At 41.2% G+C, this 27536-nt stretch overlaps 2 protein-coding genes across 4 annotated transcripts; one reads left to right on the forward strand and one right to left on the reverse strand.

Moving 5' to 3' along the window:
• Window positions 1-767: 767 nt before the first annotated feature.
• LOC311096047 (putative endonuclease 4) lies at window positions 768-5781 on the reverse strand. 2 transcript variants are annotated; one of them, XM_084134976.1, is made up of 8 exons: window positions 5456-5781; window positions 3689-3871; window positions 3336-3545; window positions 2984-3163; window positions 2741-2872; window positions 2464-2568; window positions 1009-1138; window positions 768-911 (listed from the first exon to the last, which is right to left on the reverse strand). In XM_084134976.1, the coding sequence occupies exons 1-8, from the start codon at window positions 5457-5459 to the stop codon at window positions 851-853; spliced, it is 1005 nt and encodes a 334-aa protein (XP_083991102.1). In that variant the 5' UTR covers window positions 5460-5781; the 3' UTR covers window positions 768-850. The 2 variants fall into 2 exon arrangements, with proteins under 2 accessions (XP_083991102.1, XP_083991103.1); XM_084134977.1 differs by lacking the exon at window positions 2984-3163.
• tnrc6ba (trinucleotide repeat containing adaptor 6Ba) lies at window positions 4779-27358 on the forward strand. Of its 2 annotated transcripts, XM_084134972.1 has the most exons (22): window positions 4779-5046; window positions 6177-6264; window positions 11729-11750; window positions 13951-14301; window positions 14779-14805; window positions 14925-17729; window positions 18580-18741; window positions 18869-19041; window positions 19141-19212; window positions 19502-19708; window positions 19831-19950; window positions 20214-20366; window positions 20482-20592; window positions 21238-21442; window positions 21649-21810; window positions 21920-22087; window positions 22189-22329; window positions 23331-23423; window positions 24020-24235; window positions 24385-24455; window positions 24573-24712; window positions 25255-27358. In XM_084134972.1, exons 2-22 carry the CDS (start codon window positions 6208-6210, stop codon window positions 25820-25822), a joined length of 6024 nt encoding a protein of 2007 aa, XP_083991098.1. In that variant the 5' UTR covers window positions 4779-5046; window positions 6177-6207; the 3' UTR covers window positions 25823-27358. The 2 variants fall into 2 exon arrangements, with proteins under 2 accessions (XP_083991098.1, XP_083991099.1); XM_084134973.1 differs by lacking the exon at window positions 14779-14805.
• The last annotated feature ends 178 nt before the right edge of the window (window positions 27359-27536 follow it).

A 27536-nucleotide genomic window follows, 5' to 3' on the forward strand; every position in this document is an offset into this window, starting at 1 on the left:
TATGATTAAGTTTCAAAACCTATGTTCGCCCTGTGGTTTATTAACTCCCTGAGTGATATTTCCTGTTGGCTGGCAAGAGCAGATTCCAATGCAAGGCACTTTTGTCTTCCTGTATAAATTCACACTCTAAAACATCCTTCCTACGGCTACTTTAAAAGTCTAAAACCACTTCTATAGGTTTCTAGTTGGCAGCCTCACTAAAAATGTGTTTTTGCAAGACTGCATGGCATTCTTGTGTGGTCCAGCTAATAGTGGGCTGTGGAAGTGTGGAGTTGAGAACAGCTGCACCTGAGATGGGACTTGGGCCTGGGGTGACGTGTGAACATAGTCAACAAATTAACAACAAATTAAGGTCCCTTCAACTCTAACTGATGAGAAAGATATGGTGGAGAAAGAGCTAAATATTTACAGCATTGAAGAGCAGGGTTATTGTCCTTAACTAAATAAAATGAAGACGAAAACTGAAAAATATACTAACTCAGAAGTATTAATAAAACTAAACTCAAAACTAACGTAACACTGCCGAAGAGACATTGTGCACAGAATAAGATTGCAGTCGCCAGTCGCCACTCCTGACATATGTGTCCAAATCCTGGTTCCTGGCTCCCTCTTATGGTCAAAATGCTATTGAGAAAATACTGATATGAAGACTAAATTAAAATTCAGCTTATTTAATAAAAAAAAAAAAGAGAAAACTGTGACCAAATGCAACAGTATTTCTAGAAACATGAAAGGATCTTAAAATCAATTGGAGATCAGACTTATATAATCAGGGTAATGTTTATTATGCTTTACAATAATAAGTTCCTTTGGTGCCAAGGAGGCTGGCACCCAGCAGATGTGTAATTCTTCACCTTTTTTCACAAAGGGAGTAAAGGAGCTCTATCTGTTCAGCATACTCAAAGCCTGGGCTAGAAAGAGAGGTCGCAGATTAAATGCAAGTCAATGTTGTCGGTTCATTTAATTCGCATTTCGCAACAAATTTTGTTTTTCCAACCTGAAACTTACCGACCGGGTGTTTCTAGAATCAGAGGGATATTATCCAGTCGAGGCTCATTCGCAATTTCTCGGAAAGCAGTAATACCTATTTGGCCACGTCCAATGTCTTCATGGCGGTCCAGATGGCTGCCTAATGTTCCTTTTAAAGACAAATTACACAATCTCAAAAGAAGTAACAATGTTACTAAATATATAATATAAATGGAATATTCATATAGGCTAAACTTGTCACACTGTCATTGCACAACCAATTACAGCAATAGAGTGCTACAGTTTTGATGTATTTTTGAAGGCCAACACAGTTTCATCCTGGTTCCCTCTACAAAAATCCTATAGGATTTTTCCAATGGCTTTTGGATTATGGCATTAAATAAGCTCTGTGAACACCAATTTTTCATAATATAATCTTCACAAATGAACACAACCTTTATGATTTTTAAAGCCTATACATTCGACAAATGTAAAAAGCTAAATGTAGGCTAAAATGAATGACACCACAGTCACATGACAATAACATCACTTTCAAAAACATTTTTCCTGAAAGTCTGAGTTAGACAGTTTTAGTTTTAGGCTGTAAAAGGGGACTAGTGAGTAGATGAATTTTCCTGTTCAGCGTGATGACGTTTAATGTCCCAGACATTCTCTATAGTCCCATTTAGCCAGTTGTTAGTAACATGCTGAATTCGGAACTGCCGAATACTATTCTTTTTTCCCTTCCCACTGGGGTTGCATGTTGTTTATAAAAATGCTTGTGCACACATAATAATTCTGAAATTAAAATAAAATGACAAAAAAAGAAAAAGAAAAGAAAAAAGCAAAAGTTCATAGACCAAATATAGTCTAAATTTGAAAAAGGAAAGACAGTTTGGAAAAGAAAAAGTCCACATTTCACTTTGCTGCCACCTATTGATGAACCATTGCAGCATGAAAATGAGATTCAAGCTGTTAATCGTCATCATTTTTTCACATTAAAGTAAAAGTTCCAAAGTAAAATCCATTGAAGTCAATGGAGTTCATACTGGTAATTCTCATATTTGTTCGTATATTTCATCTAATGATATATTCAAATACATTTTCTCATAAATATTGATGAAAAAATATTATATTTTCCTGCATCACACTGGCTTTTGCTGTAGTTCTTGAAAAATGCGAAATTTTGAAGAATTTCTCGTTTTTAATTTTTTTAATTATTATTGTAATAAAACATTTTTTAATGAGTTAAATCTCAAGGGGACTTAATACTGATGTATACATGTCGCAGAATAAAACGTGAAAATTTCCTGAACTTGTGTTCACCACAGACCTTATTTCAGGCAATTAACCAAAACCCCATTGACTTCAGGACAATGGAACCGGACATGCTATTAATAACAAAAATATGAACTCGTTTTCAGATTTTGGCCAACAAAAACACATAATTCCTGAAGCACTTCATATTGACAAGACCAAACGAATGCTGCATACCTTTAGAGTCATTTAAATGAACGGCTCTCAAATAATGCAACCCAACCACACGGTCAAATTCATCAAGCATGTTCTTTACTCCTCCAGGTGGTGAAATGTCATAGCCTAAACAGAGAGTATCATCTCATCTCAAATACTTTATACATTTAATCAGCAGAGCTATCTTAAAGTCAAAAAAGTTAAGGTTTGTCATGTTAACCCATACTTTTGATCTTTGTACCAAACTTATCTTTTTCCAAATAATTTGTGGTAATATCTATGGGACTTCACACCGTACCTGCTGCAAAAGCATGGCAAGTGTCCAGACACACCCCGACACGTGTCTTGTCACGCACCCGGTCTATTATGCTTCTCAGTTCACTGAACTGCCCACCTACAGTGCTCCCCTGACCACTCATGTTTTCAAGCACTATAGAGAGAAAAGAAAGAGCAAAAGAAAGAATACAATCCAGCTAAATTCACCAGAAAGCATGAACACAGTCGCACAATTTCTACAAATCATCACGGTTGTATAGTTGACCTGTAATGACGGCAGGGGTTTGCTGGTGTGCGTGGTTAATAGCTTGGGCAATTTTCTCCATGCATTTCTCAGGGCTGGAGTCCAAAGAAGCTCCAGGGTGAAAGTTAAACTGGCTGAGGCCCAGTGCACTGCAGCGACTCAGTTCATCCACAAGCATAGACTTGCTCTTACTGAACACATCTGGATTACAACATGCAGAGTCATTTGACATTCAGTCTTATATACAAAACATATGCAGCCTAGTATTAATTACTGACTAGATATTGACTAAATCAGCTGAGCTGTGTTTTTAAATATGTCAGCCTTGTGGCTTCATCTTTAAATAATCAGTATTTGGTGGATGCACACAAACCTTCTTTAGGGGAACCGCAGTTCATCAAATAAGATCCATGTGGCAGGATGTGTATCGGATCGAAGCCATGTTGAGCGCAGGCTTTTTGAAATTTAACTGCAGCAGCTGGATCAAGGGCTGGTCTGGTCCAGGAGCGCTGGGAGCCCAAGAAAAGGGCAAAAGCATGACCTCCCATGGTCACACTTGATTCGACTGCTTTCCATATTCCTCCTTAAAGAGATAGTTCAGACAAAAATGAAAATTTTGTAACTACTTCCTCACCCTCATGTTGTTCCAAACCTGTATGAATTTCTTTCTTCTGTTGAATACAATTTGTAAAATTGATATGCATTCAGCACAAACACTTTGCTCACCTGATACTGAGACGTGAGCGCCTATGTATTTTTTCTTTGCCTTTATCTTTCTTTTCTGTGCCATCTCTTCTTCTCTGCTGCTCCCATCTGATAGTTCTGCATCAGAATGTTGTAGCTCCTTTGTTTCAGTAACCTCCTCAGTCTTTCTCTTCTTGCCTTTTCTTTGTGAGGCCATATTTTTTTCTAAATCAAGAATAAGCATGTGATTAGACATACTTAAAACTATAATAAACGACCAAATATAATGTGGTAAATCTAGACTGATGAAAACATTATTAATCCTGAACCAAAAATTGATGCGCAGTTTACCTCAGAGATTTATAGTGCAATAAAAACATAAAGATTTTTTTTCTAACATTTCAAATACTCTATAGATTTAAACTGATTTTGGCTACTTTTATATTAGGGCAGGTCATTTGTGATCTGACATTATACATTTCAAATAATATTTTACTCTGGAGATGATACTAAAATAGGAGCTTTCAACATTGGATCTGGGCACCCCATATATAGGGACCCCAATAGTGTAAAAATTCATTACGGAATTTGACATTATTTTTGTTTCATTCTGCTTTCTATAAAAAAGAAAGAATGAATTAAATTATAAAGCTACACACACACACACACACACATACACACACACACACACACACACACACACACACACACACACACACACATATATATATATATATATATATATATATATATATATATATATATATATAACAGAGGGTAGAAAAAGATAAAAGCTTCATTACAATGGCAACATAAAAGTAAATTATTTAATTCTAAAAACATGTTGTCTTTATAATTTTTTTTATTGTATATTATAAAAATGGATGTTTATACAAAAAAAAGAAAATGCCTGTACATTATCTAATGTGAAATTTGATAGGATAGACTGAAGTAGCCATTTAACTGATGTTGAAAGAGAAACAGTATGTAACCGTATATGAACAACCATTCCAAAAGAGCAAGATCTCACAATAAATAGTGCATTGTTTTATTATAAGAACGGCCAAATAAAGAGGTATTGGACTTTTAATATTGAAGGTCAAAAATCTCCCTCGACTGCCCCCCTTCCGTCAGACCTGTCCAGACACACACATTCACAACGAGCAGTAAAATGGCCGACCGTCAACCAACTGACTTTACAGCGCTTTAAACATAGATTCCGCCTCTTTCGTTTACATTACCGTATTTCATATTTAAAAACAATAGAAGGAGTGTTTTCATGACTAGCTATTCGATTTTGATGGAGTATTGTATTTCACGTTGCCTCAAGACCCAGAAATTCGCACTTAAGCACTTTAGCTGTAGCTAGAAGACTAGCTGCGGTGCATGTAATTCCTGAGGTAAGTGCTTTGTTTTAAAAAACAACTTATATAAAATGTTATTTGCTACCAATGGCAGTAATATGCATTTGAAAAACCGCAGTGGCGTGAAAGTATTTAAGTGTGATACAGTTTTTCCTCGTCGACATCTGTTAGCCACTAGCTCGATTGCTAGTTAAATTAGCCAGCCAGCTAGTTAGCATCTACTTGTTTGCAGGTTTAGCTTTCCGCTGGTCGGTCGTAAAAACATATTCGTTTTTATTTAGTCTGTACTAATTGACATGGGCAATGATTGCATTAAATGAAAACACATATGCGTTTGCTTTATGGTTTTGGTGGGCAATGTATCCCGACTCATAGTCTATTGCTGTTGCTCCCCATTTTTGATCAAATGCATATTTGTGCATGTCTTGTTTTGACGGTTGCTTACCCATTTGATTTGTGTTGCTATCCGTATGCAATTAATCGACGGCTTCAGGGGGAATTTAACGAAATTACCAGTTTTACGCTTAGGATGTCATTTTCTTCTGCTAACAAACTAGCTAACGTTAACTCGGTAACAAGATTTGGCAGGACCACTAAAGCATACGAGTTAACGCAATATTTCAGTTATTGCCGTTTAAACAATTGTTTTTTCACGAATCGTTCGGATAGCTGACGCATGTAATGTATGTATTATCGTATATTGCTCCGGAGGAAATGGGCGGGTGAACGGAACGCCTGTCCGAAACTGCCCTGCCTGCCAACTGCAGGCTCGCAGACAGATTACAGCAATAATTTCTCCCATTACCACGATCACAGTATGATTTTTAACGGACATCTGATTTATTACATGACACACGCAAACCCAGGTTGACCCTATAACCAACATTCCTTTGAAGTTACGTGTACAGTGATTTGTGATGGTATGATCATGTGAATAGTGCCGCTGTTGTGTCTCAGGCTGTTATGCATTTGGTTTGGTAACAAGGCAGCACCTCTTTAGTGCCTGGACTGGTTGAAGGTGATACTCATCAAAAACTGTACATTTTACCGATCCTTGTAACTGCGTACTCCGGATTAGACAGAAAAGGTCTATATATCCTTGAGAAGGTTTTACAGTTGAACCATATTGTTTTTAAAAAGTATAATGAGCTCCATATCGTTTGTAGAAAGGAGCATCAGGAAAGGGAACAGCAGTTCATGGAAGACAAGAAAAGGAAAAAGGAAGATAAAAGGAAACGGGAAACCTCACAGAAGGTATTTGTTATATTATGTATGAATGAATTATTTTGGATTGTTAAATTATAGTAAATTAATGCACCCTGTGATGGTAATTAATGCGGCAGGTGTGCATTAATTTACTATAATTCAGTGTCCCAGAGTCAATTTTTCAGCTTATGTGTGTAGAACTACTTTCTTACACCACTGATTTGACATATATATTTTTTGAAAGTCATCCAAGCCTCCATTACTAGTTTTTCAAAGCGAATTGGATCTAGTGATGTAGGCTTGTACTAAGCAGTTATTGGATTAACGACCCATTTTTTTATGTGTGGGACAGAGGGAGAGACTGTAAAAGTAATAGCAGAAACATTTGAAATTGTCATCGTATTCTATTTTTCTGTAGTTTATTTGCTTCGTTTTTATTGTTCTTTTGCTGTGTTAGGCTTTAAAGGGCCATTCACACCAAGAATGATTTCTATAAAGATGATGATAACTATATTAAAGTCCACACCAACAGATGGTAATATTCAGTTTATTCCAGAGCATGTGAGCGGAGCGGTAATATTTCCTCCGTAGTGGAGAGCGCCTTTCTAAAGATTCCTCTTCACTCGCTCAGTATCCAGAATGAGTATCCTTAGGTTATTGAGTTCAGATATTGTTTTAATGAAGTTACGAACCCAATACATAGCCTAAATGCACCATAATCATCAAAGTTAAGAACAAAGAAGGAGAAGAAAGAGTTAGCAAAGATTAATTTTTTTATCTACTTACAGTGAAGGTCTTTTTTTGTTGTTTATTTATGGATAAAAAGGAGTTTGAAATACCTTCGCAACGCTATACTGTTAACAAACTTCCCGACATCCATACTGATGAGAGCGCTGTTTAGACGATTATGTAAAAATGTGCTGTGCGCTTTCCTCTCAATAACAAAAAAAACAGGCAACAAAAATAACAGTGGTTAGAAAACAAAAATGATGGGCGACAAAATTGCAAGAAAAGCTTGACGTGTACTGCCAACTATAGGTTAGGATGATGATATTGCAACTGTTCAAGTGTCAAGTAGCCTAAGTTTCATTCATAATGTTTCTCCTTTAATCCAATATAAAATGTCATACTGTATTGTCCCTCATAACCAGTAGTATAACAAGCCTATGACCTAAGTAAGCTTAATTGTTATACAAGTTTGACATGACATAGAAAAAAATGGAAAAGTTTTATGTAGGCTTTCAAAATACTGCCTCACCTTGCTCATCTTCCGAGTGGAAGTTTCTCTGAACCTCCCACGAGCGCCACAAAGAAAAGAACGCCTGCAGAATCTGAGGTAAAATGAAATGAGTTTGTTTTCCGCTGCAGATACACTTTTCAAAATCATTTATTCATTTTAAGATGTAACATTATTGTGACGGTAATTTAAATGTAGCCTTTGTAAAAATATAAAGCAAAACATTAAATGTGCAAAAAGAAGTAAAGTAAACGTCTAGTATTTCCAAGTCAACTAGCACAGGGGTGGGCAAACTTTTTGGCTCAAGGGCCACACTGGGTTTTAAAATTTGACAGAGGGCCGGCCCAGTAGCAGATTATGAAACACGATCTTATGAAAGTGCGTAACGTTATCTATACCACAAATTTTATTTCTCGTGCCATTTATACGCCAAAAATGTTTTTGTGTGCATATGCTACGCACTGTAGCCTAAACCCCTTGGTTAGGATTAGGGGTGCGGAGTGCGTGCCTATTACACGCCATAAAGTGCGTATCATATGCACGCGAAAACTGCGTATCATAAGCACTACAAATACAATTCGTGGTATTCGCACTTTCATGAGATCGGGCTGAGCAAACACACTTACGTTGTGGCAACGTCTGCGCGAAATTCAACAACTGAGAGACGACATTCTGACAATACATTTTTTATGCTAGATATCCCCCATTTAGCATGTTATGTTTTGAGGTTAATTTTGAATTAGTCAGATGTTAGATAATTATAGCCTATACTTTTTAAATATTGTTTATCCTTATTATTATTTAATGGGCCTAACAGTAAATTAGAAACAAAACTTAAACTTAGAAGAGTAAAAATGACAGAAGGTTACTTCAACTTTATTAAAACTGCATATGACAATCAATTTGCACTTCCAAAAGTCATACATTTGTGGAAAAAAAACGAAATAAACGAATATACAAATTTATTTTAAGTATAATAAAATAAAACATAAAAAGCAAAGGCAGATCAGAACATTTAATGAACAAAACCGGGTTCTGTACATGGCAGACATGGGAGCGTAGTAAACGGTCGGTAAACGGAATCAGTCAGGATACATCGACAAATCCAGAGGAGCAAAGAAACTAAATAGCAGACAAATCAAAGGAAAAACTAAACAGGTGTGCAAGCGGTTACCAAACATTTTTTTCTCTGTGAGTTTCCAAAAAAGGAAAAAACATTAACGTGCAACAAGTCTATGCACTTAAGTTGCTGTCTGTTTGGTTTCCATGGTGACGCGCCATTGCTTGTTACGTAGGGGTGTGCCGGTTTCTGAATTGGTGATGACGGTTATGACGTGAGTCAAATGTGACGGTTCGTAACATAACCGTCGTCGGGGGGGCGGGGGGGGGGGGGGGGGAATTCCGATGTTAATCTGTTATAGGACAATTTAGTTTGAATAAACGAACAGACACTGATTAGGTACTTGATCACCTAAATAAAAAAATAAAATAAAAATAATATTTGTGTAGTGTTCAATGTTGTTATCGATAGAGATACACGGATGGGGTATTATTTCAACCGCATCACAAAACTCATCATCCATACCAACGTTTTTTGACCAGATTTCAAAGCCGCACCCGCCATCCGCTGATTGTTTTGCGGTCTATGGACGATGCAATGCTCTGCTGATGCGAGCCGTAAGAAAGCCCTTGTCTGTTCTAGAAAGGATGCAGCAAAGATATTTAATGCTAATGTATTAGGCCTACGCTGAGTTTCATTCATTTACGATGAGATGCGTTCTAGTTCACAATGCAATGCAAGTGAACGCGGCGCGCCCGCGCATCCATGTCATGGTTATTATATTGTCTGCTATAGGCAATTTGCTTTTTATTTCTTAAATACATTCAATTGGTTGATAAAACATTTATTAAAATTAAGATACAATTTGTACAAAACGAAATTCGCTTTAAAGAAAGGTTTTCTACAAAGCAAAACTTAATGAAGTGGTAAAAATCATGTCTGACGATTTACAAAACAAAACTTCATTAAGTGGTAAAAACCATGTCTCCCGATTGCAAACGTTTATTGCTAATGTTTATTATTAGAAAAATGTTTTTCATTTGTTTCATAAATCTCATAATAATGGCACATCACTATATAATAGCTGTTATTTCCATCTCAGATGATTGGCGGTCGGTCAGGGGGGTAGGCTACTTGGCAAAGAATCAAATACAGTTGGAAACGAAGTAGACCATTAATAACACACACTGTTAACAATTGTTTTTAATTAGTATTTAAACATTCTCTATGATAAAAAATGTTTGTAAAAAATATTTTAATAACACGGTTTTGGCGGTTATAGAGTTCTAATGACGGTGTTCAACTATAACCGTCGGTCTCACGGTTATATACTAACCGTCACACCCCTATTGTTACGTGACACACCGCAGCCACAACAGCGCTGAATGAATGATGATCTGCTTTTATGTCATTTTTCCTTTTTTACATTTGATAGCTATGGCATGAAATATCTGATATTCCGATTGTCAAATATATGCAACACAATATATATATATATGTATAACGCAAAGTATTGCAAGAAAAAGGCAAAATGAATGCGATCTTAAGACAATTTTTTAAATACTCAACGGGCCGGATTAAACAGCCTAACGGGCCGTATGTGGCCCGCGGGCCGTAGTTTGCCCACCCCTGAACTAGCAGCAGCAGTATCTTTTAATCGACTAGTCGGCTAGTCTCACACATCCCTAATAGGGCTGGGAATCACTGGGTACTTCACGATACGATACGCGATACATTGTTCACGATACCGATAATATCACGATATGGCGATACTGCGATAATCGATATATTATCAGTAATAACTCACAATATATCATGTTTTAAGAAATACATTTTTTTTTTTTTATTAGGAAAATGAATCTCCATTTATTTTTTTGGATGAAACACAATAACAAAAACAACTTGTGTCTTATCAGTTGCAACAAAACAGTCACAGACACTATTTTTGTTTTGCTGCAGATGATTTTTTTCACTCGGGAGAAATCGAGTGGAATCGGTGATGCTTGCATGGTCGCGGCTCGCAGCGTGTGAGAGGAATTACAAGCTGAGCCGAGCACGTTATGAGCACCTCCCGACCTCCTGATAATTTTTAAACATGTTTTTTCACCAGCTGTCCCCTATTGCCAAATCATACACAACCACGTCTATGGGGCTATACCTCATTGGCAGCAACCATACAGCGTGCGCATACACTGTCACACACACACTTTTCTCTCTCTCTCTCCCATTCGCAACATGACGGTCTCTGTGTTTAGCGCGAAAGCCCGCGTGATTGCTGCCGGCTCGGGATAAAATTCATACAGGACAGTCGTGCCGTGTACCAGCTGCTTTGACGCAATTATCAGTTAAACTGACTCGCAACGTGTGCAATATCTCACGACCTCCCGAGTGTCCGAACTCGCACCGTGTACACCCGCCCTAACGGCTTTTAAGATCGATACTTGGCAAGAGCGCATCGAGAATCGATCGCGGGAGAAAATATCGCGAGATATCGCCATATTGATATTTTGGCGCACCCCTAATCCCTAATAGTTATCATCCTTGGTGTGAATAGACCTTAAAGGGATAGTTCACCCAAAAATGAAAATTCTGTCATTAATTACTCACCCTCATGTTGTTCCAAACCCGTGACATCGCATGTGTCTTCCTCTGCTTGTATTTTTTATTATGTTTTGCATAACAGAACAATAACAACATACACATACACATACAGATGATCATAATGTATTCAACTATTAACTATTATCTACATTCATAATAGCATCAAAGGAAACTATAAAAAAAATGATAGCTCCTGCTCCTGCGTCATCACCACGCGCATGCGTCGTGGTGCTCTTGTGAACGCGTGTCAATGGAGCCCCTCTGAGCTGTCGGATTTCATCAAAAATATCGTAATTTGTGTTCCGAAGATGAACAAAGGTCTTATGAGTTTGGAACGACATGAGGGTGAGTAATTATTGACCGAATTAAAATGTTTGGGTGAACTAACCCTTTAATGCTCTTTGCAATAGCTAAAATAGTTATAGAAAAATAATCAGCAGCCAATCAGAATCAGTCATTCAACAGCATCATGGTATCTGTCATGAAGATTTGCTTGGCACAAATCTATGAATGAATACATTTCAAGAATCAGCCCAGCAAATATTGTTCTGTACTTTGAGAATTTAAATATCCATTGTCATCAATAGTGACACTTTTTCCCCTTTTTGTTTCAGGTTGCAGAGCAAAAAAATAAAGGTAACTACATTCTGTTGTCTTAAGTGTGTTTTGTTATAGTTTTGGCTAAAAAGTGTGTTTTGTTATAGTTTTGGCATTTTTTTTCTCAAAGCTTTTTTAAAGTTAGTTTTTATTTTATTGTAACAAATCAGATTCAACTATCCCCCAACCCTCACCAACAAATCCGTGGGATTACATCCATGCTGACCAATGATTTCTATAATAATTCAAAACTGAAAAGTAGTATATACATGCATACCTACACACATAAACGCTCACCTAGATGTATATAGGTGCACACACTTAATGTAAAAAGAAACAAAAAATAAGATATATTAATAAACACTGGTTTGGCATCCATTTAGGTTTTAACAGAGAGAAATACAGTCAATAATAGGGTGTTATTTAAGCCCAATTTATACTTCTGCGTCGAACTCACGTGTAGCACACGTACCCTGACGTGCACCTCTCCAAAAATGTAACAACGCATCAATTCTACGTGGACGCAAGCACTGTGATTGGTCTGCTAGAACCCCTCCCTCGGGTTTCACATGCTCCCACTGCATGTGTAATTGCACGTCAACGCGGACAACGACACAGAAGTATAAATGAAAACCAACGCGTTGCCTACAGTGTAGAGGCTCCGGCGTAGGTCCGACGCAGAGGTATAAATCAGCCTTTAGAAATAATCAAGGAATTGTTTTTCTGATCCTCTTAAAGGAGAACTCCGGTCAATTTTAACATTGAGCTCATTTTTTTGTAAATTTGGAGTGCTGTCAATACAGAGAACAACGACAAAAATCGGTGTTGCCTACACCATGTTATCCTCTTTTTAAAATCTGCACCCTGTTGACTTCAATAGGGCAAGTTTTAAACCTGCTTTTAGCCTCTTAACATCCTTGATGTGTCATTACAAGTGCCCAGCCATGTGAGTGATTCCTTCAGAGTGAACACGGGTGAATCTGACTGCAGTAGATGTGAAAGATATGGATAAAAATGATGTTAATTCAGCCAGCGCTCATACCTGTATTTACATCCTGTTTTCGGTCGAAGGCCACAATAATCGATTGTCGAGTTCACACGCATAGGTTTAGTTACCTATGATCACGCGCATGAACTCGACAATCGATTACTGTGGCCTTCGACCGAAAACAGGATGTAAATACAGGTATGAGCGCTGGCTGAATTAACATCATTTTTATCCATATCCATGGCTGGGCACTTGTAATGAGACATCAAGGATGTTAAGAGGCTAAAAGCAGGTTTAAAACTTGCCCTATTGAAAAAGAGGATAACATGGTGTAGGCAACACCGATTTTTGTCGTTGTTCTCTGTATTGACAGCACTCCAAATTTACAAAAAAATGAGCTCAATGTTAAAATTGACCGGAGTTCTCCTTTAAGTACTCCTAAGTACCTTATCTTTTCAAGGCAAAGACAAGACATTATATCTCTGATCCACTAGGTGTGAGTGGGTGGAGCAGCCTCCTTACACTTTAGTAGTAATGCTCTGCATGCTAACAAGGAAGAAAAAGCAAGGACTTTACACATTGATGTTAATAACCATGACTCTTCTGGGGCAACTTCAAATAATGCCACCAGGGCATCTGGCTCTTAACCGGTGTGGAGAACTGATGAAAGAGTGTCAAATGCAGATCGCCAAAGCGCCTTAATTTAGGGCATGTCCTGAATATGAACTAGTGAACCCTCAGCACATTGACATATGTTACACATGGGACTGGTACCAAGGAACATTTGAACTAATTTAACTTTTGACATATGAGCTCTTTGTACTACTTTGAACTGAATAAGTGCTGAGCACACATTGATGATGAGTGGACACGGTCCCATGTGTCATCCGAGAGTGGTCTGCTAAGATCTTTCTCCCAAGTCCTCCTAATTTTATCTAAAGAAGAAGATGCCTGACCTGTTATTAAATTATGAATGACAGAGATCAAGCCCTTGACTAATATGTTGCATGAAAGAAAACTATCTAAGATAGTTTTGGCATTTTTAATGCTATTTTTCATCTTTTTTGTTTGTACTGTGTGCTGATATCCTGAAAGTTACAGAGACAATGTGTCATTGTGCTGACAAACAAACATGAAATGAAAAAGTGTGTCAGCGTTTTAATGTGTAAAATCCATTTATTCTTTCCTTTACCTTAATGTAGCTTTTCTGCAGTTCTGCTCTCATTTGCTCCTAAATTTTCCACTACACAGTGCCAGAATTGACCAAGCCTCCATCTGCACAGTCTCCTGCCACCCCCAACTCAACTTTCCCCAGCCCTGGCCCCGTCCCCTCTTCAACCCCATCCGCTGCCACCCCGGCTGCTGGCGCCCTCCCTCAGGGTGGGAACAATGCTAAGCGGCCGGCGGTGGCCAACGGACAGCCCTCCCCCGGCACACAGAATTCCCAGCGCTACATGCCCCGTGAAGTGCCCCCTCGATTCCGTTCCCAGCCGGACCAGAAAGTGCTACTGAAGAGGGGCCAGCCACCACTGTCCTCCATGCTGCTGGGGGGAGGCAACAGCGGGGGAGACAGCCCCAATGAAACAGTGGCTTCGGCCTCAGGTAAGAATCATCAGTTGAATCATTTTAATAACAGAGATAGTGAAACTTTATACCTGACTTATATACTTGTGCATGTAAATGTACTTCATGATATCTAGGCTTCTTGTCTTCTAAAAGCTAACTTGTTTTATGCAGCAGCACAGAGGATATATGTTGAAGGTGCTCTAAGCACTTATCTTTGAATACCATGCATAACATATCCCTGCTACCTGAGATGTCGGTAGACTAACCTAGGCTGTTTAAATGACACAAAATAGTCAGGGGTCATATAAAATAGGTCTACTTTTTTTTTTTTTTTTAGCCAATCAGACTTTCTGCCTGCAAATAATTTTGTGTGATCTGAATTGCTAATATATCTTTGGAGAGAGGATTTTGTTTAGCAAAATGACTCACAGGATATATAAAGGGATAGTTCACCCAAAAATGAAAATTCATGAAAATGCAGTTCTTCAAAATATCTTCTTTTGTGTTTCACAGAAGTCATGCAGGTTTGGAATCACATGGGTGAGTGATTGATGAATTTTTGGGGTGAACTATCCCTGTTTGTATCATATTGGTTTGGTTTATTTAAATATAGAAAATAGTCTGACAGGTTCATAAATAATTTTGTATTTTGTTTACAGATCCAAGCCAGGGCCCTTTGGGTCCAGCTGCTCTCTCACTGCCCCATACATCATCCTCCTCATCAATCGCTGCTTCTTCTTCAAATTATGCAAATTCCATGTGGGGGACCAGCTCTGGCAGCCAACCCCTCTCTCAGGGCAGGGAAAAGGTGATAGTGGACCGGTCAGACCTGGAGGAATGGCCTAGTATTGCTGCTGGGGATGGGTCAAAGGCGGGGGATACAGCAGGTACCGGAGGTGCAGACGGTAGTGGGTTTCTGAATTGCAGCGCCTCATGGAGTGAGAGGCATATCCAGCAGCAAGCGAAAGTTCTGGGAGGAGGGAACGGGAGGAAAGGAGTCAATTCCGGCAGCCCCTCCCCACCCACATCCTCTGGTTCACCCAATGAATGTATGCAGTCTGGTAGTGTTTGGGCTTCATCCTCCCATGAACTCATAGGGGGGAATGCAGTAGCAGCAGGCTCATTGCCCCCCATATCCAAAGCTGTCCCTCTCCCAGGGAGCTCCGATAGCTCCTTTGGTGTCAGCTGTGGGATTCCAGGTGCCAATTTTACCCCTAATGCCAATCCCTCTGCTTGGCCAGCCCTGGTACAGGAAGGGGCTGGGACAGTTGCAACAGAGGGGGGCTCCTCTTCCCTCCAAAGCTCATCTTTGTCTGCCAGCAACTCTCTTTCTGTGAATCAAGCCTCTCATCAGCACCAACTTCACCAAATGCAATCCAGAGACAGAGAGCCATCCAGTGGAGAGTGGGGTGGCGCAGCACTGGAACCAGGAGCAGGACCAAAAAACACAGTGGTGTCAGAGGGGGCTGATATGGACTGTGGAAGCACAGGTGGAGGGGACGGTTCAGCTTCCTCTTCCTCCTCCACCAGCTCATCATTGTGGAGAGCTCAGCCTTTCCCCTCAAACTCCAAAACGGGTGCCTCAAGGACTGAATCTTGGGAGGATGGAGCAGGGGGGAGCTCTGTGTCTGCCGAAGGCGGGAAGGCGTGGGGTTTTTCCAGCCAGGACGATCGAGGAGATTTGACAGGGGCAAGTGCGTGGGGAAAAGGAAGTGGTGGTCAGACCCCCGGGGTATCTCAGGGAGCGTGGGGTGGGGACCATGTGTTGGTTGGGGATTGGGGGGCATCCAGTGGGGTTGGGGGTGTCAGCAATCCAGATGGGAAAAATGGCTCGAGCAGTAACAGCAGCAGCAGCGGCGGTAGTGTCGGCAACCAGACGACTTCTACCTCCACACCTTCAACTATGACAAGAGCTTGGGACAATCAGAAAGGAGTTGGGGATGTAGGAGCAGGGGACTCGAGTGAGTGGGGAGGCCAGGGTAGCAAAGGTGGGGGAGGTACCTCATCTTCTAGTGGCGGAGGAAACTCCAAAAGTGGCAATCAGCGCCATGGCCACCACCGCACTCATCAGCCTCCCAACCCTGAAGTGGCCTTACAGAATCTGCTTAGCCGGTCTGACTTGGACCCCAGAGTGCTGTCCAACTCTGGTTGGGGTCAGACGCAAATCCGTCAGAATGTGGCATGGGATTTGGAGACAGGCGGTGGAGCACCAGCGCCAGGTGGGGCAAACTCCTCATCTACAATGAGTGCACCTGCCCACGCCCAACCGTACGCTGGTTCTACTGGCACCACAACTACTGATCCATCTTCTTCCCCTCTGCTCCAAGGTGCAACTCTGAATGCCAACTTGAACTCAAACTCCATCCCCGGACCATCTGCTATTTCACGTGGTGAAGGTTGGGACAACAGTAGTAGCAACAGCAGCTCTTCTTTGCATGCCAGAGGCCCTCCACCCTTGAGTGTCAATATCCAAAACCCTGGCGTCTCACAATCTGGAGGTGGAGGAGGTAGTTCAGCTGTTGGGCAGGGCAAGCCATCCGGGGGTTGGGGAGGGACTGCTTCATCAGAAGGCCCAGGGAAAGGTTGGGACAGTGAGGGACATGAGTGGCGTAGAGCAGGGAGCTCATCAAGCGGGTGGGGAAATATCCAAACACAGGGTACTCCATCAACTGGAGGAAGTGGCTGGGGAGACAGTCAGGAGGAGAAAAGAACAGGCGGATGGAAAGATACTGGACGGATGGAGGCAGGCAATTGGGGGCCGGGAGGCAGCAATGACTGGGCAGATAATGAGGCCAAAACTTGCAGTGGGGGTTGGGGGGATGGGAAGGGTGGTGGAGGTACTAGTGGGGCCTCAGAAGTGGGTACATGGGGCAATTGGGATGAGGGAGCTTCTAGAGGGACGTGGGGAGCTGGAGGTACAGGGGTTGGTGGAGAAAAGGGTGGAAAATCTCACCAAGGCTGGGGTGGGAAGATGCACCCGTCACAGATGCCAAACAGCCATTCGGCCTCGCAGAAAGGCCCGGCACAGCAGCAGCAACAACAATCACATCCTCAGCAGTGTCAGTCGGTAGAAACAGGGGCCATGCAAGGAAGCTGGGGAAGACCGTCAGGTCCTTCAGCCCAGAGCCAAAGTTCAGGGTGGACTTCAGGGCCTATACCCCAACTTTCCAGTGCCCCTGGAGACACTTCAGAGCCCAGTGGTTGGGAGGAGCCTTCTCCACAGTCCATCAGCAGGAAAATGGAGATTGATGATGGAACATCTGCTTGGGGTGACCCCATCAACTACAACCACAAAAGTGTCAACTTGTGGGATAAGAACAATGCCCCATCTGGCCAGGCACAATCAGTGCCCCCTCAGCAGGGACCCCCAACCCTGCAACAGCAGCCACCTGCAAGAATTCCAGCAAGCCTCGGGAATAGGGATATGAACCTTGCACAGTCAACAAGCAAGGGGCCTGGAATAGGTAAGTCACTTCGGCTTTTTCAGTGCTATTTTTAATCCTTTGTGAAACATCAAAACTCCTCAAAAAGCTGCATTTTTAATTTTAAAAGAGTGACATTAGATATGATCTTTAGGGGCTTTCGCACCGGAGGAACCTTTTCATAGTTCCTAGAACTAGAGAACTAGATGCGGAAGTACCCGGATTTTAGCGTGTTCGCACCGCAGGAACTAGGAACGATTTTAGGTCTAGGAACTCCTTTTGGAGGAACTAATTTAGCTCCTACTTCAGAGTAGGGTCTAAACCAGCACTACAGGAACTACCAGTGACGTTAGTGTACGCTGATTGGCCGAACGCACGAAACGCCAGCACCCGACATTTTTTTAAAAGCTGTGTCAACGCACAGATTATAGCCTATATATTTACTCCACAAACTAAGTGAAACATGATTATGTATTTCTGCTCAGCTAGCAACACTGGACATCAACCACACGGCATACTCTAATAACTTTTAATTACTGTCTCCTTTCTATGTATGACAGTTCTAATAACGTAATAGACAGGACTGTTAGACAGAACGTAAACTAATGAACATGGAGAATGTGATCAGCACTATGTGATCAGCCTCTGGCACTCTCAGCTCCATCAAAATAAAGGTCCTCCGCACCTTACGCGGCTTACGTCACTTCAGAGTTCCTATTGGCGGTGCGAATGTAACCAGGAAAACGTTCCTGGGGAACCATTAGTTCTCGGAACCACCCTGGTGGCTACTAGTTCCTAGAACTACCTGGTGCGAAAGCCCCTATTGTTTCACTTTCATGTAGCATACCATAGAACTGTATTTATTAAAGCATTTCCTTTGTTTATCTTTTAGCTTCTTCTGGATGGGGAGGTGGCTCTCCTTCCAGTCCATGTGTGGACAACGGTACTGCAGCGTGGGGTAAACCTACTAATGCGCCCACTGCTTGGGGCGACCCTGATGACACTGGCAAGGCGTCAGGTTGGGGGGATCCCTCCCCCAATCCAGTGAAGTCTGGTGAGTCTGGATAATTTTTGTCCTAGTGATGATGGTGTTCTGAATAAATGAATGTGTTTTGAATTAAACCTGATCCTGAATGTATGCATACTTCTGAACTTTTTAAAGGGATGTTTTATTTTTACAGGTTCAAAGTCTATGCAAGAAGGTTGGGGTGAAGGAGAGGGCTCAGTAAGTGCTTCACGTCACTCCAGCTGGGAGGAGGAGGATGAGAGTTGTGGTGTATGGAACAGTGCAGGTTCCCAAGGCAGCAGCTCCTCCTACAACTCTGGAGGCTGGGGAGCAAAGAAGGGCAACAAGGTATGTCAGTGGTCAGGCTAGGTTCAATTTTCATACAGATCTGCAATTTAAGTTCCTTATGCTTACTAATTACTGAGTGTTCCATCTAATTTTCTTCAGGGCTCCATGAAGGGTACAGGAGACTCTTGGATGAACCCAATGACAAGACAGTTTTCAAACATGGGGGTTCTGGTAAGAAATTATGGAAAAAAAATGGTTTGCACATAAACATTTGAAATTGAACAATTGAAAACAGGAAATTGCTCATTTTATTAACATTTTAAGAATGCACTGATTCAAATTTTGGCCTAAAAAATATTAAAATTATCAGCTGCAATTTCATTGCTAGCTTTAATAATCATTGAATTTTCCCAGATTTTAGTGAATAGTGTATTGCTCACCTAGATATCATGCATTTTTATCAACACGTTTAAGTAAGGTTTGGTTCATGAGGTTTACCAATGTGGATATTTGTTATTAGGGAGAGGACCCAAGTGGTCATTCCTTGGATCTGGCCCCTGGTCCTCCACAGGACAAAAAGATGGAAGGAGAGAAGCGTGGTATAGGTTTGAATGAGTACAATGGAGAGATGCGTAAAGGAGGACGTGGAGGGGGAGTAGGAGCAGTCTTCCGTTCACCTGGTTCCAAAGAGGTGGGGGCTTGTGAACCTGGGCCTTACTATGACAAGGTATTTGCATTTCTGTAAATGGTGTTTCGTTAGCCCTTCATTTCATTTTGACCTCTTTAATCTGGATCTTTTTGCGGTCACTTTAATTAGCTGTTTTTCCATCCCTCTATCTTTTTCCTTAGGCGAGTGGTCAGTTGTTTAGTAGCGGTGGAGGGATGGCACAGTCCAGGCACCAACCAGGGGTGCCGCCCATCAACCCATCAGTACGAGCGCAAGTGCCTCATCAGTTCCTGTCACCTCAGGTACTTGATAATACTGCATCTATTATTTAATATTACTTGAGTAGTTTCCACAACTGTTATGTTGACAGACAGGTCATTATAGTGGTGGACTATTTTGTTGAGGTTTTAAAAAGATATATTTTTCTCAAAAGTACTGTGCACTGATTATGTGCAATGGGATTCCACATTGTTTTTAAGATAAATTGTCAACTAAAGCAATACAGCTGGCTGCAATGCAAGTCAAAAGTGATCTTTGTTATAGAACTAACTTATTTTTGCTGCAGGTGCCAGGCTCTGTGCTGAAACAGATGCCTCCTCCCAGTGGAGGTGTTGGAGGTGTTGGAGGTGTTGGAGGAGGCATCTTTACTCCACAGCTTTCCCCACAGCACATTGCCATGCTCAGCAGCATCTACCCCCCTCATATTCAGTTCCAGCTGGTGGGTAACACCTGTTGCATGCACAGTACTTCATCTAGCAGGCCAGACTCACAATACACTCCCTAGAGTTCTGTTTGTTTTTTCTTTTGAAGTTTTGACTTGTGCTTTCTTGCAGGCCTGTCAACTGCTTCTGCAACAGCAACCGCAGCAACAACAGCAGCAGCAGCTGCTGCAGAACCAGCGCAAGTTCCCCCCAAACATACGTCAACAAGCAGACCCCCAACAGGTACGGTCTTCACCTCTTTTTTTTTTTGCAAATAGGACAGTATCCAAGTGACTAGTTACTGCCAAAAGGTAGTAGGTCTGACATAATTCTCCATTTACAACGTTTACCCTATAGCCTAATGCTTCTTTACATCTCCATATAGCAATTTTAGAGAGCTGAAAAGTCTGTTTTGTAAGGTGATTTGTATAATTCAGAATATAGAAGAAATTGTCTTTTGTTAGTTACTATTTGCTGCTTATCATAGTCTTCATTCTGTATAGTCAATAACTAATATTGTTCAATACCCCATATGTTTAAAATCACCCATTTTTGGAATCATTGCAGCTTGTATACTGTTATATTACTTATTCATGTAACTTTTTTTTTTTTAAAGAAGCAGACTGGCAAATAGCCTTTTGCTTCCATATAAACTCAATATTTATAAGACTCAATATTTGTGTGGATTTGTGACACGAGGTGATGCTGTAGTTTAAAGTCAAACAGCATAGCAGAACAAATAGCAAGATGCTGTTTGTTGTCACCCGTTTGTAATGTGAAAATGAAATGAGGATTGGGGTTTAACCCTCCACAATTGTGGACATATGAACAAAATGAGTTGCCTAAGAATTGCTGCTGTTGTTGAATCAGTATTTTTTTTTTCTCCAGCTTGCCAGAATCATGGCTGTTCTTCAGCAGCAGAGACAGCAGCAGCAGCAGCAACATTTGGGAGGTACAGTGGGCGGCTCCAAACTTTCTCCTTCTCACCTTGGTGGGAGTGGCCCAAAGATGCCAATGTCAGACGCCATCTCACACCCTGGCTTGGCAGGATCTGTTGCAGAACTGCATCAGAAAACACAAGGACCTTATTCTGGTGAGATCTTTCGTATAGTTTTCATATACATTTTTCCGATATGGTCTTCAGACACTTGTCAACCAAACAGAAAAATGCAGAAAAATATCAGCAGATATATCATCCTTAGCAATATATCGATCGACCACTAGTGTCAATGCATGTGGGAACTTGATGATGTTTTTTTTTGTAATATGCCTTTTTCTGTCCCATTCTTTGTCTTGAAGGGTTTGGGCCTGGAGTGAGCCTCTCCGGTCTGGAATTGGGTCCCATGGTTGGTGGTCCAGCTGGGCTTAAAGAGAGTGGGGGGCAGCAGTCTCGTTTCAAGTGGATGATGGAAGGTCATTCCCCATCCCCCTCACCTCCTGATAGCACTCTCCATAAAAATGGTGCATTACTTTTTTTGTGACACCTACAAAATTTAGTTATACAAAGGAGTTTATTTACTAAGTCTGATACAAGTTTGACTGTAAGTGCTTGTTTTCTTTCGATATATAGGTCCTATTGCTGCTCCTCTCAAAATGAGAGGTGGTTCCCCATATTCCCAGTATGAAATGCTGGGAGGTGAGGGTTTAGGTGTGCCTCCTCAAGGGCCATCAGATCACTGGCACAGAAGTCCTGGAAACAAGATGGGCACCAAGACTGGCACATCTAGCTGGCCTCCAGGTAAACAGTGGTTCACATCTAAACATAAAGAAAAGAAACATTTTAATCTTCATTACTTGTGAATACATCCATAATGAATTGAAATGTGATTTTCGCTTCAGAGTTCCAACCAGGAGTGCCTTGGAAAGGAATTCAGAGTGTGGACCCTGAATCTGATCCCTACATGACACCTGGAAGTATGCTGGGCTCATCGATGTCAAGCCTCAATGACACTGAGCACCAATTGCTAAGAGACAACACAGGTACATTGTCTACAAAACTGATTTCAAGAATTTACAGGGATAGTTCACCCAAAAATGAAAATTCTGTCATTAATTACTCACCCTCGTGTCATTCCAAACCCATAAGACTTTCATTCATCTTTGGAACACAAATGAAGATATTTTTGAAGAAATCTGAGAGCTTTCTGCCCCTCCTTTGACAGTCTACGCAACTTCCCGGAAAATACATGTATCCTGGGATTTGTCCCGGGATCGTTAGATTTTGGTTAATTTACATTGCCAATGATTTTCTGGAATCTGTGCGTGCGTTCACACATCTCGTATAGACCCGTGACATCAGAATATGACGTGTAATGTCTTCGCAGCGTCTTAAGTTTGCTTATGATCTGCGATTTCTCTCTGGAGAAAACATGCTTGTGCATTCTTTTTTCTGATTCGATCATAAACTAGTGCATCGCATATGGTATGAAATAAAGCAGCAGCATAACGAGCTGTTTCGTACAGCTATAAATAGCTGAAAGTGAGTGACTCTGGAAGCCAGACACAATAAAATTACAAATGGCCACGCCCGCTCTTACCTGAAAAATAGTCGTGTCTCTTCAGAAAATTTGGACTAAACCACTCAATTCATATGGATTAGTTTTACGAACTTTTTGAAGCATCAAAGTTGTAGTTGCGTAGACTGTTAATGGAGGAACAGAAATCTCTCAGATTTCATCTTCATTTGTGTTCTGAAGATGAAAGAATGTCTTACGGGTTTGGAGCAACATCAAGGTGAGTAATTACCTTGAAGCTTAATCATTTATTTCAAATGGTTTTCTCAGATCATAAGAATTGTTCTTTCACTCAAGAGGGTCTAAACCTTTGACTGGTAGTTTATGATAACATTGATTTCTTCTTTCAAGGGTAGTTCCTCTAGCACAGACACATACATAGAGCTCTAAGCTTAGAATTCATTTGCATATTCATGTAAATACTAACAAACAACTCTTGTATTTTGCATTTTGCTTTTTTTGGCATAGAATCAAATCCCTCCCTCAACACCTTGCTGCCTTCACCTGGTGCCTGGCCCTACAGTGCCTCAGAGAGCCCCCTCAACAATGCACACAACCCAGGTAAAACCAAGCACTCTTTTCACTAGATGTCGCTTTTTATTTGATTTGCTTTCAAAGAAGCCCCATACGACCTCATTTTGGCGCATTTCCACTGCGTGGTGCAACTCGGCTCGCTTTACTTTGGCTCGGTTTGCTTTTATTTTTATAGACTGATCGTTATAGTTGCGCCGCCACCTCATCTACAGACCACGATACAGCCTTTTCCTTTTTGCGACGGTCGTTTAAAGCAAGTCGTTTAAAAAAGTTGTGCGAACAAATGATACTGCGCTGGCTGTTGCTGACTATTTAAATCTAGCGGGTGTCTTGTGTCGCAAATCCAATGACGCAGGTAATGACGATTCTCTCTTACCAATCAGTGATCTGCAATGTTTACACGTCACATTTTAGTATCGGTACGGCTCGTTTGGAACCTCAACCGAGGTGGTACTAAAAAAAGTATTAGTTACTGTACACAGTGGAAAACCCCCCAAAAGTGAGCCGTACCATGCAGTAGAAAAGCGGCATTTGTTTAGCTCTGTACTGAATTCCATCATTTTGTTTTTTCTTTCCAGTTTCAACTCTCTGAATATGTTGTGCTTTATTTCCTGCTCTCACAGCTAAGTACACAGACTACAAGCCCAGCTGGCCACCTGAGCCCATAGGGCACAACAAGCCTTGGAAGACAAATCGCAACAGCTCTCATCTGCCACGCCCACCTCCTGGACTGTCCCATCAGAAGCAGCCCTCCGTTTCTCCCTGGACGGGAGGAGGCCCACGATTGGGTAGAGGCTGGGGTGGCTCTGGAGGCGGCCACGAAAACAGATTTGGGCCTGGTAATACCACAACTTAGAAACTGAAAAACATAAATGAAAATCACAAGTATTATTTAAAGCACAGACATTAGACATTCACTCAAGTAAATTCAACCTGCTTTCACTTTTATTAAGCGACCAGATCATAAATGGTTTTTCAATTTATATAGGTTCTGCGTGGAGTGATGGAGGAGCCTCTAAGGGGAGCTGCTGGCTGGTGTTGAGTAATCTTACCCCTCAGGTATCCATGTTATGCATTATGTTGCAATTTTTCTTTTTGAAATAGACACATTTTCTGTTGTTTTTCGTTGATTTCTCAAATTTCAATGCATTGATTTGTATCATTTGTTCTCTGCAGATTGATGGCTCCACTTTGCGGACCATCTGTATGCAGCATGGACCGCTTTTGACCTTTCACCTTGGTTTGACCCAAGGTAGTGCTCTGATTCGCTACAGTACTCGCCAAGAAGCAGCCAAAGCCCAGAGCGCACTTCACATGTGAGTGTCTAAAAAAAACGTATCCTGACCCAGATCCATCAATATAATGGTGATAATAGTAAATAATAATAATATTTTTTCCCCATAGAATTTGAATTTTTCACATTTTAGCTCCTTGTTATGAAAACCTGTTCCCACCTCAGAGTAAAAGATAAAAAGGTATTTTTGTGAGCGTTTAAAATAAGTCATATTGTGAGATAAGATCGCAATTATGAGAAACTAATTGCAAGAAAGTTACAATGAGAGATATAATGTCACAATTACAAAATAATTAAGGCACATTTACGAGAAACAAAGGTGCTATTGCATAAAAGTTTCTTTGTGAGATATGTCACAATTGTGAGAAATAGTTGCAAAACAAGAAATAAAGGACCAATTACAAGTAGTAAAGTGACTTTTTGAGATGTGTATGTATAGTCACAATTGACAAACAGAGTTGAAATGACCGATTTCAATATATTTTGTTTTACTGTGTGGCAGAAATGGGCTTCCATACATTGTAGATTTCTTCCTATCTGTAATCTGTGCAATTTTCACCCTAGGTGTGTTTTGGGCAACACCACAATCCTGGCCGAGTTCGTGAGTGAGGAGGAGGTTGCTCGCTATTTTGCACATTCCCAGGCGGGATCTGGTGGAAGTGGCAGCGGAGGTGGCGGGGCCGGCGGTGGGGCCGTCTCCGGGCCGGCGGGCGTGACGGGATCATCGGGGGCCGGGGCTGTGGGTACAATCAGCGCTGGGGGTGGCGAGCGAGAACGGGCCGGAGTGGGAAGTATGACAGCAGGAGGAAGCAACAACAGCGGCGGAACTGGGCCTTCTGGCACTACCTGGCAGAGTTTAGATGGTACGGGCAACTCCGCTGACCCAACCTCTGCCCAGGGAGCAGGCCTGAGCATTTTTGCCCAGTGGAGCAGCAATGGTGGTGGCGGCAGTGTGGGCAGCAACACAGGGGGTGTTGATCCCGGCAGGGCAGGGTTGTGGGGCGGCATGACTCCAGGGTACACAAGCAGCAGTCTATGGGGGTCTCCAGCCATGGAAGATCGGCACCAGATGAGCAGCCCTGCAGCGCTGTTGCCTGGAGACCTGCTGGGTGGAGGCGCAGACTCTATCTGACTGAAGCAGCAACACGCGCGCACACACACAAAACAGATATATAAATATTAGTTATCCTCCTATATTATCACAAACAGACGCAGGAATATAGGAACATTAATCAGAATACAAGCAATTTGTGTTACATGCCTTCTGTCACTCGGAAGGGTGCATATTGCATACACATCCAAGTATTTAGTATACATTCGTAACACTTATGTAGACGAGATTGAAAGGTAAGCACTCAAACAGCAGATGCAGATTAACACTCAAGTGCTGAGAGGCCGGCCGACTGCATTACGAAACCTAGCAAAATGCATTAAGACAAAATTCTATAGATGACACTGGTTACAAATGTAAACACTGTCATTTTTTTACCTGAGCAGTGTTTCCGAGCTCCCCATAATGCGATCTCCGTAACGTGGAAACGTGGAGGAGCAGTGTGTCGAAGAAAAGCAGTACAGATTAGATACGCACGCACTCACGCACACACACCAACACATCCCATTTCTTCTTACCCTTAAATGAAGACTTCATGCAAGACTTGAACAGGACATGCAAACAGTTGGACTTAAATACTGACTCAACTGGATGAATCCTAAACCTTGAGGTCATAAAGATCACACTCGCATACTGAGACGCTCTCACTCAGGCGTGCACTGTAAAGGAGAAACCAGACAAAAAAAGGACAAAAATATGCATCATACAATGTTCGTTGAACGCTCACGTTGTTACGGCTCCCATTGTCATGCAAACTCAAATTACTCAAACACTGTTCTGATGTCTGACAAACTGTGTCTCGTTGTCTTTTGTTTTCTTTTAAATGGTGAAATCCAGAAATGTTTTTTTCCCAAACGCTGACCTCGTTTTTTTTTCTTCTTAATCGAGTATGTTGTCATAATGACGATCACTTGGATGTTACTTAGCTGTTCAAGGTGCCCTTTCTGCCTGTTTGCGCATGAGTGAAGTCCCAGGTAAAGGTGGTGACGTTCAGAGTGTTTGCAAGGCATTGATGAATGTGTGGCAGCCAGAGATTAACAAGCGTGGTGCATTTACAAAGATCAGTGCTGGATTTAGGGAGGTGAGTAAATGTATGAGTGACAGCTTATTTCAGGTGTTTGATGTCTATGTGTGCATGATATGTATGCAGGTGTGGCTGTGTGTGTGTATGAGAGAGAGTGTAGACAGCAAGTTCAAGAACATTGGCACTAATGAATATTTCTTAAGTTGTGGTTTTAGCAGCCTTTTTTGTTTTATATATTGTCTGAATTGCAATAATAATTATAATAAAGAAAAAGATTTTTTTAGAAGATGCAACCAACTGAAGGCATTCATACTGAAACATGAAACATGCCAAACCTTATTGTACCAAGCTGAGCTGGATGGGTGTTTTAGGAACACTCAAAAGTTACCAGTTGTTTATTTTTGTTGTTGTGTACCATTATAAATTAAGGCGGGCTTTATCACTCGTGTTCAGGTTTTTTTCGTTTCTGATTTTACAAAAGAAAATTAATTTAAAAAAAAAAGAACAAGACAATTAATAAAGGTTGAATTTAATTTTGTTGTCAATTGTGTGAATTTTCCTTTATAATGTCAATTCGGTTTAATATGCTAGTATTCACTCTTTTATACTATAATATTTCAGGTTTGTAAGGGTCACTGTTTTATTTACAACCTTTTTCGAATAGATGAACTAGCTAATTAGGTCCTTTAGACCAATGATTCTCAAGCTTTA

Source organism: Abramis brama (assembly GCF_963993115.1).
Source record: "Abramis brama genome assembly, chromosome: 14".
Lineage (NCBI taxonomy): Eukaryota > Metazoa > Chordata > Actinopteri > Cypriniformes > Leuciscidae > Abramis > Abramis brama.

Bases quoted from the DNA above. Each gene is read 5' to 3' on its own strand.
- LOC311096047 (XM_084134976.1), bottom strand. The intron at 3,164-3,335 runs GTTTGTGTGCAT...GTTGTAATCCAG, and splicing joins CTGCGGTTCCCCTAAAGAAG to ATGTGTTCAGTAAGAGCAAG. The intron at 2,873-2,983 runs GTCAACTATACA...TTCTCTCTATAG, and splicing joins AACCCCTGCCGTCATTACAG to TGCTTGAAAACATGAGTGGT.
- tnrc6ba (XM_084134972.1), top strand. From the start codon at position 6,208: ATGGAAGACAAGAAAAGGAAAAAGGAAGATAAAAGGAAACGGGAAACC. The intron at 14,806-14,924 runs GTGAGTGATTGA...TTTTGTTTACAG, and splicing joins GCAGGTTTGGAATCACATGG to ATCCAAGCCAGGGCCCTTTG. The intron at 21,443-21,648 runs GTGAGATCTTTC...TTTGTCTTGAAG, and splicing joins AACACAAGGACCTTATTCTG to GGTTTGGGCCTGGAGTGAGC.